Here is a 14,528-nt window from a genome sequence, read left to right as displayed (position 1 = left end):
CTGTCTGCCTGTCTGTCTGTCTGTCTGTCTGCCTGCCTGTCTGTCTCTGTCTGTCTGTCTGTCTGCCTGCCTGCCTGCCTGCCTGTCTGTCTGTCTGTCTGCCTACCTGTCTGTCTGTCTGTCTTTCTTTCTTTCTTTCTCTATATAAATTGTTTAACCTCTAAGATGTACATTTGAACATGAGGAAATTAAGACAGACATGAATATTAGTATTGTAATTTTGTTCAGTAAAATAAAATTATTATTATTAAATACTCATTTTTATTTTACTGTGCAATGGTATCTTTTTAATTTACTAATATATTTCTTTGTTTATTTATTTATTTACAATTCAATTAAATAAAGAAAATGTATTAATAATAATAATAATAATGGTGAGTTTTTCCCTATATCATCATGCTACTGTTTATCCACATTTTAAAGCTGATATTTCACAAATTTCATTCCCGGGGGTTTGCCAGATCTTTGTCACCTTTTCACCCCTGTTGGGTTTGCATCTTTGCAGTAAACAAGAGCTTTGTTTTCAAATGCATCAAAGCTGGAACTGAATGTTGGTCTTTCTTACACTCTGATGGGTACTTCCTTTAGCACACTTCCATGCTGGAGAAGTGCAGAGACACAGAAAGAGTTTTTGTCCAAAAGATGCCAGAGGGTTAATGTTCTTATCACAATATCTGTGTGTGTGTGTGTGTGTGTGTGTTCTGGTATACAGTATATGGTTTATGAGGACACAAATGTGTAAAATGACATGGGTACTACAACATAAACATGTTTTATGTGGACACTCTCTGTGTCCCAGAGAACAGAATATTGAGTTAATTGTGTCATTCTGTTCAGGTGTGTGTAGTTAATTATCCTTGTTTGGTCTGTGTATTTAAGCTACTGTGTATTCAGTCCTAGTTTGTCTGGTCTCGTCAATGTTAACGTCTGCGTTTATGCTAGCCTGTGTGTTGGACTTTATAAACCTTCGACTTTGTGCACTTTATACAGCGTAGCTATGACTATTATTTATATTATTTACAATTATACTTTTACTTATAAAATAAATGCCTGTAGGTGGCATCACTGTCTTCATAAGTGAATCATCATTCATTCAACCGATTTGATCTAAGTGATCAAAACACCAGATTCATACAAAAACGCAGATTCATTTAGTGTTGCTATAGTTATCTCATTTTTGATATAGATATCAACCTGGGAATTTCCATAAACCACAAGTCACTTTCTAGCACATTAAGCTACTGGTGATTTCGTATAATAACCTGTCTTGCACTTGGGAACTGCCAACTCCAATTTAAAAAATCAGGTAAAGTGGCTTAAAAATGCCCACTGATTGGGAAATGCCTTTTTTTGTTCTTCATTGTCCCTACCAATGGCTTGAATGTTCTCTTGCGTTGTACCTCTCAAAATTTCATTCAGCTCCCATATCACACATCAAGACTCATCACAGTATGTTTGACATCAGTGATGAGACGTGCAAGAAACAAAGACAATTGACATCAAGCCTGGTGTGATATGTCATGATGTGCAATATTTTAATTGAAAGGATTTTTTTTCCGGTTACTTTTTGAGCTTGGTACTTTAAAATAACGTCCATATACACTGTGAACGCTCGATAAAGAGCAGCTGCAACAAATAATCCATCACTCACTGTCCTCTTATCTTTAAACAGCAGGTCTCGGTTTCTATTTTTTATTATCTTCAACCTGTTGGTTTGTGTATGTGTGGCTGTATATTATTCTTTTTAAAGCACATGCTGATTGTTTTTGCAGATGGCGAACAAAGCAGAACCTGGATTACTGCTTCCTGATGATGTATGCCCAGACTAAAGGGACCTATTACATACAGGTAAGATTAAATGAAGATAATGACCAAACTGCACATTAGAACTGGACACAACTGGGTTTGAGTGAATGAGTCTATGAACTCAGCTGGTTCCACAATGTTTTTGCATGCATTGATGCAAGTGATAATGTGCTGTCAGTTGGTCAAAATAAACCCTGACTTGTCTTTTTTTATGAGAACTTTGGAAAATGGCTTTCAGATGAAAATAAAAGATAAGCTGATCTTAAAGGCCACTTTAGCACTTCTTTTGTTGCATGTTCTTTTATGATCAGTTTTTTGTGGGCGTTTAGATACAACTAACATATGACTACGTCTTTTCCCTTTTTTCACAATCATGCATTCACTTTAGATTGTGATGTGTATGACTGCTGCTTTTCATAGAAAAGAGCTAAATGTTAATTCCACCTTGAGTTTTTTGTTTTTGTTTTTTTTGCTTAGTTCTTCCATCACATGCATTAAGCTCACTCAACATGGGTGTTTAAAGAAAAGAAAATGTGCTCCACCAGTCTTTCAAAAAGTGACAGCCATAAAAAGCACAGTGCGTGAGATTTAAACATAGTGTTTACTTTCCACACAACTCACGACACCAGAAGGAATAGAAAGAAAATGACAATGAAAGAAAGAAAATGAAAGAAAATGAGCTTTCCAGGTTTATCCAATCTGAAAGCATCACTAAGCACTGTGTGTTCACCTCTTTAAATTAACGTGTATGGTGAAAAGCACTATAGAAATAAATTTGACTTGTTCTGTGCAAAAATTCTGTGTGATAAACATTTTAATTTGAATGAAAGGCTGTTAATGCATCTATTCAGACTGAAATAAAAGAGATGAAGTTGAAGATGAAGTTTTTTATATTTTATTTTATTTTTGTTAATGTTTATTTTATATCAAGTAACAAAATAGTTTTATTTAATGGCGTCAATGTGAGCTGTTCCAATCTTTTTTCCATTGCACTGCAGACAAAAAAAAGTGGCCAACCAATAAGAGTGGTACTTTTTTTCATATCCAGAAACATTGTTACTTAAAACTTTGACTTGGTGGCGCTCAAGAACAGACTGCTTTTACAGTGAATAGCAGAAGGAGATTCTGGAATTAGCCTGCAAGACTGAAAAAATCTGAACGACATTTGAAACAGTTTGGTTTCCTTTCTTCTCTTTTCGCATTAAGGGCCGGTCACACTACACTTTTCCTTCCATTGACCTCCATTCATACACATGCGAATGCAGGAGAGTGGAAAGAGTTCAAGCTTGGTGAACTCTGACCTGTGAATTCATATCATGTGAAGATGTGTGACCAACAGAAGATCCATACGTCACAGCATGACCTCGTAGCTAAATTCAAAGAACATCCATTTAAACCTGCAGCGCTTCAGGAAGGAGGAGTAGATTGTATGTTTTTAAATTTTAGATTTATTATTCTTTGTTATGTGTCGAATTTAAGTTTTTAAAAAGACGCTACAGAGCGTGACGTCGTATCATGATGACCATTGCAACGTCTGAGAAATTTTGCATGCTCAAAGTCTAGTGTGACCACGGATTTTTGTTGAACAGAGAAATTGCTTGTGAAAGTTGGACCGAATTATCATACGAACGTTTCTGTTTTTCTGAGCAGGCCTTTACACTCAGGAAGTCAATCATCAAAGAGTTTACTTGCAGTCGTCTCTGCATTAAGATGGGATCAAAGAAAGTATATTAACTTCTGGAAGATGGCACACCTTTAAATCATTTAGCCTTAGTTACCCAGAAAAAGAATTGAACTTGTTGGCGAATGCAAATGATTCGGATCCACTTTACAGCTGCTAGTCTTCCTTCAGCATTGTCTCTCTGTCTCTCTCTCTCTCTCACACAGCTAGAGGATGACATTGTAGCACGGCCAAATTACTTCACCACAATGAAGAATTTCGCCCTGCAGCAGCCGTCAGAGGAGTGGATGATTCTTGAATTCTCCCAGCTGGGCTTCATCGGTGAGTCTTACTCAAACTCAGACTGCAGACTGTCTTACACTGCTGTCGGTGTGTGTTAACCTCCCTCTTAGAGCACAGCCAAACTCACTCTGTGTTTCCTCCAAAGAGAAAGATCCTTCTCACTGTTATGAGAAAAAAAACTGTCATAACAGATGTCAAACCTTATAAGCCACTTATAAAGCTGGTTCTGTCTCCAGAGGTGGAAGATCTGTTGAGGTCGCTAATGAAAGAAATATTTTCAGAGCTTCATCTTTGGACGAGAAAGTGATTTTGTCTCTTTGTCACCTCTCATAAAGTTCACATTAGTTTCCACCTGAGCAATTTCCAAGAGTCATGGTGACACAAGAGCCAGACCCAAACCTGTCAGTCATAGAATCAGACTGCACAAATAGGTCAGAGAAAATACTGAATTTATTGCAGCATTCGTTTTTAAATTAGACCGTTTTCACCGTATTTCGAGTATATCAGTTTATCCAAAAACACCTTACACATAAATTGACCAATACTTTGTCTTCTGCTATCAGATCAAGACAATAGAGTCTTAAGAGTCAGATCAGATCTCCCAAATCCCATAACATTAACTGCATTCAAATCACATACTGTCCGAGTAGATCCTAAAGTAAAGGATAGTGAAGTGTCCGTCTGTGCTTCAGAATCTCACCGGATGTACAGTAGTAGGTAATCTGGCTACTTCTCATCTACTGTTTTATCAATACTGTAATTTTTGGACATACTACTTAAATCACATGCTGTTTTTGGCCTAGGAGAGACATTCGGATATAGGGATTGATTTGTCAAAATAACAGAACAGGAGATTAATGTGAGTTCAATGCATGTTCAGCTTAATTGGCAGCTTTTTTGGCACAATATTGATTACAACAAACTTTAACATTGAATTGTCATTTTCTTAAAAAACGGCCAATAATCTGGGTTTCAGTGATGCACTTACAGTGTAAGTGAATAGGGCCAGTCTGTAAAAATGTAAATTCTCACTGTGTTGATAGCATGTTTTCAGTTGTAATAAAAGTAAGCAATATTGTTTGTGCCATTTTCATGCATTTCTGTGTGAAATACAATTTTACAATTTTACGGCTTTGTTGCCAAGAAAACATAAAAACTATAAAAGTAGTAAAAAGTGACTGTGTTTACAGCTCAAATAATACATACTCAACATATTCTGTTACACCAAATACACAAAATAATGATCTTTAAAATAGCATCATATGACTCTTTTAACAGAGTAATGAATGTAGGTGCATTTATAAATTGAGCTTCGTATATCTTTTTTTGTTTTTGTTTAAATCTTCAGAAAACTTCCATTGTAAGTGTCTAATCTTAACTTTTTTTTATTTATTTTTTTTACGAAAACTAGAGATAAGTCAAAATCATTTTAATTATGCCACAAAAGTAGTTGAACGTAACTTGTAATAAAACTGGAATATTCCTTTAAAAGGATTTAGCATTTTGCTTGACTTATTCCCATTTCACACCAGAATCGTGAGCAGAGTGTAAGCAGCCCATGTTAGGAAATGTGAGGATTGTGTAGCAGAACAGAAGCAGCCGTGTTGCCACTATTTTGGTGCAGTCTTTTTATTTTATTTATTTTTTCACTGAATTAAAGTGACAGTGCATTCCTCATGGTCAAAATGGACATGAGCTGATCCCGTTTATAAAACTGATGTGAATAATTCACTCACAAAAACATTAACTAGTGTTGTGTGTTCTGCAGAAGAAAGAAAGTTACACAGGGTTTGCACAACAGGAGTAAATAATTACAAAATTGTAATTATTTTAGATGAAAGTTTTTTTATTTTTGTATTTCTTTAATTGTTCTTTTGATACATTTTGCAATGCTTTATCTATTTCATCCATAAGCTTAACTTGGCTAAACTCTGAATAAGTCTTGACAGTCAGTTGGGGTTCAATTAGAGAAATCGGAGTCTGAAACTCTCCTCTCTCCAAATCAAACCTGTGAAGCTCATTTTGAAATGGCAGCCACAATAATTGCTCTCTTATGATCTGTGTTTGATATGAAGGCTAATTATGTTGATGATGGTGATCAGTGCTGTCTCTCAGTGCTGTGAAAAGCTGGCTGAGGGCCTCAAGGGATGGCATGGGGCAAAGGATTGATTTTGAGAGCTCTCGGTTCAGAGAAGTGGTTATTCACTGCTGGGCCAATGAGTCGGCAAGTTAGTAGAGAAAATGAAGATGGCATGAACTCTATTATATCTGAACAACACCTGTATGAGACAGGAAGTGATTGTTTAAATCGGCCGATGCGAGGATGACATGACCTCAAGGCTCTAAAAGGGTCTACAGCACTGCATAAGAAAAACCCCAGCACTTAGCAACCGATCTTCACAGGCATTTACATTTTGTGGATTTTATTCAGAATTTGTGTATTAAACTCTGTCATACATCTTACAAAGAGCAAACTTGCATGCATATGTTTCTTATGCATATACCCTATATATAAAGGTCACTTAAAAAAATTTGGTGTAGGATTTCCTTTGAAACTATTTTCTCTCAGAAATTCGAGTGAATATTACAGATAATTACAAAGAAGCAACACATTGAATTAAATGTGAAGTTTTGAAATAGAAAGACTGAAATAATATTTATTGTAAAACTGTAGTTTTGTTTCTAACTTCGAAAAAATTTTTTTACAATGTTTACTGTGCGTGATTTATTCAGATACATCAGTTCCATGTGAATCAATGAAGTTGAACAAACAGAATTTGATCACGCAATTTTCAGCATCATGGAATAAAGTTCTTTTTAAAGGGGTCATATGATGGTTTTTTAACCTTAAACCGCATAAACACATTTCATTACACCAAATACACAAAATAATGTTCTTTTTAGCAACATCATATGACCCCTTTAAGTAATCTAATTAAATAGTCTACAAATAATTTTATTTGGTTGCCTGAAACAATTGATTAGTTAAATTTCATGTATGTTTTTTTACAACACAGAATTGTCAGATTGTACTAACTAGCTAACAAACATGCTAAGTGCTAAGTATTAAATGCTCCTTGAGTAAAACAGCGAAATCGTCTTCTCCCTAATCAAAAGCTCCTCTGTTCACCACAGTGGAATATAGTGTCATTGAAACAGTTCTAAATCCCAACATATAGGAATATAAAACACTTTTCCCATCTTTAAAAAAAAAAAACAGATAAAATAATACTTAATTTTACTTATAATTTAAGCCCCATTCAAAGCATGCTTTCAGTTATAGTTTCAGGTTGTCAACATTAAAATAATTTTCAAGTACTTGATTGGTTTACATTCACTCTGCATAATTTAATCTAGCAGATCGCATATAGAGAATTACATTAATCATAAAAACCAAGAAATCAAGTTTAAAAGAAAAATAATAATATTGTATAGATCACAAATAATATGGTTGAGTAAATCGGATAATCTGTGTTTTCCCGTTTCTTCTGTGTTAGTATTAATGAATACATCATGAACGAGCAATGAATAATAGTATATTTATAGATTAACTTCAATTAATGCTGTAAAATGTTTATGATACCTAAAGCAACTAATCATTCATGTTGCCTTATTGACTGATGTTGTCTGGGTTTGACAAGTACTCAAATACATATTCAGTGGGTATTTTTACTCCATCACAAGGTCTGACTGCAAAAAAAACTGTTCATTGTTAGCTGACTAAATGTAAACAAACCGTTCTGACATCAGCCTCGTCTTAGTGGCCAAGAGACAAACACAAGTCTGTTTGTGTGGGTTCTGCTGGGATCCATTTGCTTTTGATCTGGTTTGAGCTCATGGGCAAACAAGTCAAAATAACCAGCCCTGCTGGCTTCTAGCTGGTCCAAGCTGGTCTAGATGGAGAAACTTTGGACTATCTGCTAGTGGTCCTGGTTTCTTGCTTGTAGACCATGTTGGTTAAGAGCTGGTAGGGCATCTTGAACCAGCAACAAAACAGCTAAACCATGTTAAACAAGTGTGAACTGTTTTTGCCGTCTCAGGCCTGCCCGCCCTGACCAAGAGTTCTGATTTATTTTGTAATAATCTAAGCAAGAAGGCTGCCAAGCCACATTAGGTTGAGAGTAATATTCCCTAAGAGCAGAGAAGAAACATTTTGACGTGCCAAAGCAAAGATAAATCCCCATGATGCATTTCACACTGAACACCAGGGCATAGGAAGTCGGTTCTGAGTATTAGCACCTTTCTTAAGTCAGCTCATTTCTGTCTCACTCTCTCACACACACACATATTTCTCTAGAGTCTTTCTCTGCTCTTTTACTCTAAGAAGTCCCAAAGCAGCACTGAAACGGTGATTGATGCTGCTCTCTGACCATATCACACACACACACACACACAGACACACTTTTTCAGTTGCAAGTAGTTGTGAAGAGCTCTTGCCCATACTAAGCTCACCACCATAATGCTGGGATTTATGGGTAAAATGGGAAACCGCTACTATGAGGTTACTAGGGTGCTTTGAGTAGTTGCTGCTGTAGGTGATTTTTTGAGCATAGCTAGTTTGCTAGGGTGTTATGGTTCTGATTGTTGGCATATTCTGGGTTGTAACTATGGTGCATTCAAGTCATGTCGAAAAGATCGTATTTACGAGTAGAACGCACAAGAATGTCACCACAATGTCATTATTACAGATGGAAAACTGAAATTTCTTTAAGCCCAGAGTTTCCGATTTGAGGGCATGTCAGTGAGAATATTACTGGACATATGTTGTTATTGTTGTTTTAACGAGGTGCAAGATGACATTATGGAGTATGTCACTCGCTTTGCAAAAACAAAACTGCCTTTAAAGTTCAAAAGCAGTCACTGTGTGATGAAACCTATTAAAATGATGTTTTACACCGCGGTCAGCCGCCAGGTTGAAAAGCAGGTCAATCTAGCCGCCACGTTATTTCTATGATCGAGTATATACAGCCTATTACTGTAAGACGGTCAAAGCCTTGTTTACATAATGAATGATAGTTTAGCAACCAAATGTTACATAGCATAGGGGGGTTGGATGAATCTCTCTTTTCCTGCTGTCAGTCAGCGTTGCAGATAGCAGATTCTGTCTCTTCTGCAGCAGACAGGATCACGCCTCACTGTCCGCACGAGCTGCTAATTGGAGTGGTAGTGGGAAGGCAGCCATCACTGAGCCGTTCACACATGCACACACATCAGTGTAATCATATGTACACTCTTTACATTGCCGTTACATTCATGTTTCTGGCAGAAACTTTTCTGCCAGTGCAGCTTAAAGGAAGTGCACATTGCCTGAGTGGCAAAATACAGTAAAACGGTAACATTGTGAAATATTATTACAATTACATTTTTTGTGTTTGAATATATTTTAAAATGTCATTTATTCCTGTGGCAAAGCTAAATTTTCATCATCCATCATATTCTAATGCTGATTTGCTACTCAGTTATTAATACTGATTCTTATTATCAATGTTGAAAGCAGTTTTTGCTGCTTAATAGTTTTGTGGAAATCATGATACAATAACCTTCAAAAGTTTGAGGTAAGTATGATTAAAAAAAAAAACTTTTATTCAGCAAGGATACATTAAATTGATCAAAAGTGACAGTTAATACATTTACAGTTTTACAAAAAAAAATCTATTTCAAATAAATGCTGTTTTTTTTTATTTTGTATTCATCAAAGAATCCTGAAAAAAGTACCAATAAATATTAAGCAGCAAAAACTGTTTACAACATTGATAATAATCAGTAAAGCAGCATATTAGAATGATGGATGCTGAAAATTCAGCTTTACCATCACAGGAATAAATTACATTTTAAAATATATTCATATAGAACGTATATTTTACATTTACATTTAGTCATTTAGCAGACGCTTTTATCCAAAGCGACTTACAAATGAGGACAATAAAAGCAGTCAAAACTAACAAAAGAGCAACAATATATAAGTGCAAATGACAAGTGTCGGTTAGCCTAATTTTATATACATTTTATTTTATATAAATAAAACCATAGTATTACTGTTTTGCTGTATTTTCCAATCAAATAAATGCAAACTTGGTGAGCTTAAGAGATTTCTTTTTTTTTTTTTTATCATAAAAAGCTTGTTTGTGTGTATTTCAGATTACCTTCAGACATGTCTCTGGCATAGAGAGATATAGATATAGATTCCTGATATAGAAAGTGTAGAAATTCCTAGGTCATTCATATTTTTATATTACTCATAAAGTCTCCCTTGTGTAAGCCAAGAGTTTTAACCACAACGCTAACGGTGAGGAGTGTAGTCGTTCATACTTTACACATTGAACTTAAATATGAGAAAGTGTAAGCCAGTGGTAGGTTTGTCATCCTAAAGTGTAAAACTGGGGTTCTGTCATACATTGCTCTGATTGTTTGAGTAGCTGTTAATTTCATTTAGTCTAATAACATTGCTATTTTTGAATGAACGTCAGTGGAAATACTTTTTGTCCACATAAGGTGTAGTTCATTTAGCTTCCAGCAGGGGCAAACCAGACCATAGACCAGCTAAACCTGAACCCCTTCACACATTTCACTTCTGAAGTCAAATTGAAATGATGTTCACATCCCATTTTACATTCGTAATATGGAATATATTCAAGTAAGCCGGTTTGTGACTTCAGCGACAGCAAAGTTTATTAAAAATATAGTTATTACATTATTTATTTTGCTAACGCTTTAGATTAGGGAACATATATTGACTATTAATTCATTAAGAGTTTTCCCTCAATGAACTCCTAATTTGCTGCTTATTAATAGTTAATAAGGTTGTTAAGTTTAGGTATGTGTAGGGTTAAGGAATCCAGAATACGGTCATGCAGAATAAGGCATTAATATGTGCTTTATAAGTACTAATAAACAGACAAAATGCTAGTAATATGCTAATAAGCAACTAGTTAAAAGTGAATACTGTTCCCTAATATAAAGTGTTTCCTTTATTTTAATAATAATAATAATTTTCGTGCAGTAAAAAGATCAGAAACATGTATTAAGAATGTAATATGATCAGTTTTAATTTTGTGTTGTCTAAAAATTACAGTGATAAGAAGAATTACACGCAGAATTACATTAACATCAGAGGAAAAGAAACTGTTCTTTAAGTAAGTTAAAGATAACTCACATCTGTAATAATTTAATCATTTATTTCAGAAAGAAAGAAAGACAAATAGACTGAGGGCTGTTTAATCTGTCTCTGAATAAATGTGGAGGTGAATACTGATTTGACAATTTCAGATGAGGCTGTTTCCCTGTAGATTTAGCCTTTCAGAAGTGTGTGTGTGTGTGTGTGTGTGTGAGCAGCCACCACGCTTCTCAGGGATGACGTGAAGGTGAAGCAGCACATGCTCTCGATGCAGAGAACATTTATTACACACAAACAACCTTGAATAGCTGCCAAAGTTTTTCACAAATGGAAAGCTGAAGATATTATGTCTAAAAGCAAAGGCGCATGCAGGGCTGCTTAATCTCTCTGTGCCGTAAAAGATCTATAAAGAGTTTATTGAAGTGTATACATTTATTTGTTGAAATATTTATTATAATTAATTATTGATCTTAAATCATTGTGTCAGTGTGTTCAGAATGGACTATCATCTTTGTTTATACACATAATGTACAGAATATTGTGTATTAGCTGCTATTTTACAAATACTGTAGTATATGAAACAGCTTGTAACTATAAATGTTTCAAACTTTTTTTATGCTACATGGTCATACGTTTCATTCAGTGGCTTCTAGTTCTAGTTAGTTAGAATAAACAGTTTTTAAATAGAATCTCCTAAATAAACAGAACTGCAAAAAGAACTGTTTTCATGTAAGTTTCCCTAAACGCACCTCCCATCCTCCATTGGCCTGAAAAACAAATAGCCCCGCCCTAATCTTATGCCATTGGCTGAGTGTGTTGCTGTGTCAACCTGGGGTGTGTTTCCCAAAAGCATCATTAGCCAAGTATAGTCGCAATTTACCAACATAGTTCATCAATTCGGTGTTTTCCGAAACCATAGTTCAAGCAAACATTCGCAAACAGCATCTCAAAGCACATTAAATGCAAGTGTCTACATTTAAGGTTTCAAATAAGTTTTTGAAGAATAAAATGTCAAAGTTTGGTTGAAATAATGTTCCATTGTCATTCAGTGTAACACTTATAGTTCAATCATGACCAATAGACCAATAGTCAGTAGACCCGTTACGATAGGTAAAGCTGTCCGCGATGTATGCAGTGCGACATGGCCAACGCAGCAAAACTTCTGCTACTGCTGCTATTGATAATATTCACTAAATAAGCAAAGTAATAAATGCCTATTGCACTTTGCACGTTAAATTTACCCTCTATGATTTATCACTAAAATTTCATGCAACTAAAGCGCTTTCTGCTGCCGCTGCTATATTAGCAACAATAATATGACTTGTTATGCATGATGCTGCTAATATTATTTCTAACCTTGCATCTGAATTTGCTATGCATGCTATAACATTTTTTAACATTGCGATCTGAATAGCTATGCATACTGCTGCACAAAAATACTTAGAATTGCTACTGCCCCGTTTTAAATAAACAAACACAACCAATTAATGCTTATTTCGCTTTGAATAGTTCTATAAATCCTGTTGAATTGAATAGTAAAGTAATAAAATGCCTATTTCACCTAAAAAGTTCACTACCATCCAAGTGTTATCTTATCACTGAAATTTCATGCAACTAAATGTACTTTCTGCTGCCGCTGCTATGTTAGCAACGATAATTGGATTGCCATGCAGACTGCTGCTAATATTTCTAACATTGCGTCTGAATTTTGCCAAGTTAGGTACGCAGGAGCTAACCCATTAAGGGCCTTATAGGCAAGTAATAATATTTTGTAACTGATACGGCCCCTTTAGTTTAATTAACAATTAACAATGATAATTGGATTGCCATGCAGACTGCTGCTAATATTTCTAACATTGCGTCTGAATTTTGCCATGCGTGCTGCTGCTATTAAAATTCACTAAACTAGCAATCTGGATAGCTATGCATACTGCTGCTACAGCTGCACAAAAGTACTTAGAATTGCTATTAGCATCTTTATTAACAAGCAAACGCAATTTTATATGGATACTGCTGCTACACTCCATGAAAGTACTAGAATTGCTGTAGCCCAGCCATGCATTATCACTGAAATTTCATGCAAGTAAAGTACTTTCTGCTGCCCCTGCTATATTAGTAATGATAATAGGGCCTTTCGCACCGCGTTAGTTCCAGAACTAAATGTACAGTACTAAAGTACTGGGACGATTTTGCGCGAACGTGCGAAAACGCCAAAAGGTGGGTAGTTCCACAATTAGTTCTGGTACTATGAAAAGGTTCCCGCGGTGCGAAAGGCCCTATTGGGTTGCTTTGCAGACTGCTGCTAAAATTATTTCTAACATTGCATCTGAATTTGCTATGCCATTCTGCTGCTATTAAATTTGCTAAAACTTACGATCTGAATAACTATGCATACTGCTTATAATTACTATAAGCATCTTTATTAAACAATGAAATGCAAACAAATAATGCCTATTTTGCTTTGAAGAGTTCACAAAATCTCTGTACGCTTTGTTAAATAAACAAAGTAATAAAAGCCTATTCCAATTTTAAAGTTACTTACCCCATGTGTTACCACTGAAATTTCATGCAACCAGATACTTTCTGCTGCCGCTGCTATAAACAACAGTAATAATTTAACTTGATTTGCTATGCATACTGCTATTAACAATTCGCTAATAATGCATTCTATGATACTGCTGCTACACTCCATGAAAGTACTATAATTGCTGTATGCCCAAATGAACACACAAATAGTAAATTCCAGTTTAAGAGTGTCCTACTATTAGCTACATTGTACATGGGCTACTGATTGGAAATTATTTATTATTAGTAGTATCTTTATATTTTAAACGAATTCATGATTAATTATCTTTAAACTATCACTAAACATGACTTTTATAATAAACTCTTATTTAACCAAGGTAACGAGTGAAATAGAGATGTGGCCCCTTTAAGAATGAGCGCTCCCTCTTCTGAGTGCATTGCAATGCGGCACGAGTACACGTATAGGCGGGTATATTATTTTCTGCTGCTCATTAAGTTGTTATGGATAGGAAAGGCTGTTGACAGTATGACGTTTATGAAAGTTATACGGGTTCACCTTGACTTAAAACTGTGAACAACTGTGAAACGCCAACTGCAAACCAACCCCACTAGTGAGGTGTGCATCTGAAAGCGATCCGTTCGCGGTTAATGTAAAAATGAACGCCCACAGAAGATATTAAAAACGTTGGAGATTTCGGGCAAATAAGGTAATCCCCAATTCAATTTACTGTCCTAAATCCACAACGCTTGACGTTGTATTCTCTCACATACATGAACTAGGAAAACTGCTTGCTGCTGCTGCTAATGCTGCTGCTGTTATATGAACAATACATGCTTAGTAATTACTCCTCACGCAAATAACCTGTGCGTAGTTTTACAGCTTTTCTGTTTTCTAGTTTAAAAATGTAAATCTGACAAACACAATAATGCACTGAAATCATAGTGAAGACCGTTTACTTATCTTAGCTGTTTAGTTTCAGAGAAACTCTGAAAGCGCGCTGCAGGAATTTCTAGTGAATGCTAGCCAGCCATATAAATGCAAGGCAGTAAGCTCACTGGCTGCATATGCAGCATGAACCAATCAGCTTGTGCCAAGTCGTTTAACTCTCTGAATATCAT

At 35.5% G+C, this 14,528-nt stretch overlaps 1 protein-coding gene across 1 annotated transcript in view; it reads left to right on the top strand.

The window, feature by feature from the left end:
- Positions 1-14,528, top strand: part of LOC107667462 (alpha-1,3-mannosyl-glycoprotein 4-beta-N-acetylglucosaminyltransferase B-like) — a 146,844-nt gene that overhangs the window by 107,919 nt on the left and 24,397 nt on the right. The window contains exons 7-8 of the mRNA XM_016459134.1: positions 1,773-1,848; positions 3,694-3,808. Coding sequence (XP_016314620.1) covers positions 1,773-1,848; positions 3,694-3,808 — 191 coding nt within the window. The remainder of the gene's footprint in view (positions 1-1,772; positions 1,849-3,693; positions 3,809-14,528) is intronic.

Source organism: Sinocyclocheilus anshuiensis, unplaced genomic scaffold (assembly GCF_001515605.1).
Source record: "Sinocyclocheilus anshuiensis isolate Anshui unplaced genomic scaffold, SAMN03320099.WGS_v1.1 scaffold1547, whole genome shotgun sequence".
Lineage (NCBI taxonomy): Eukaryota > Metazoa > Chordata > Actinopteri > Cypriniformes > Cyprinidae > Sinocyclocheilus > Sinocyclocheilus anshuiensis.
This window is presented reverse-complemented; position numbering and strand designations above follow the sequence as displayed.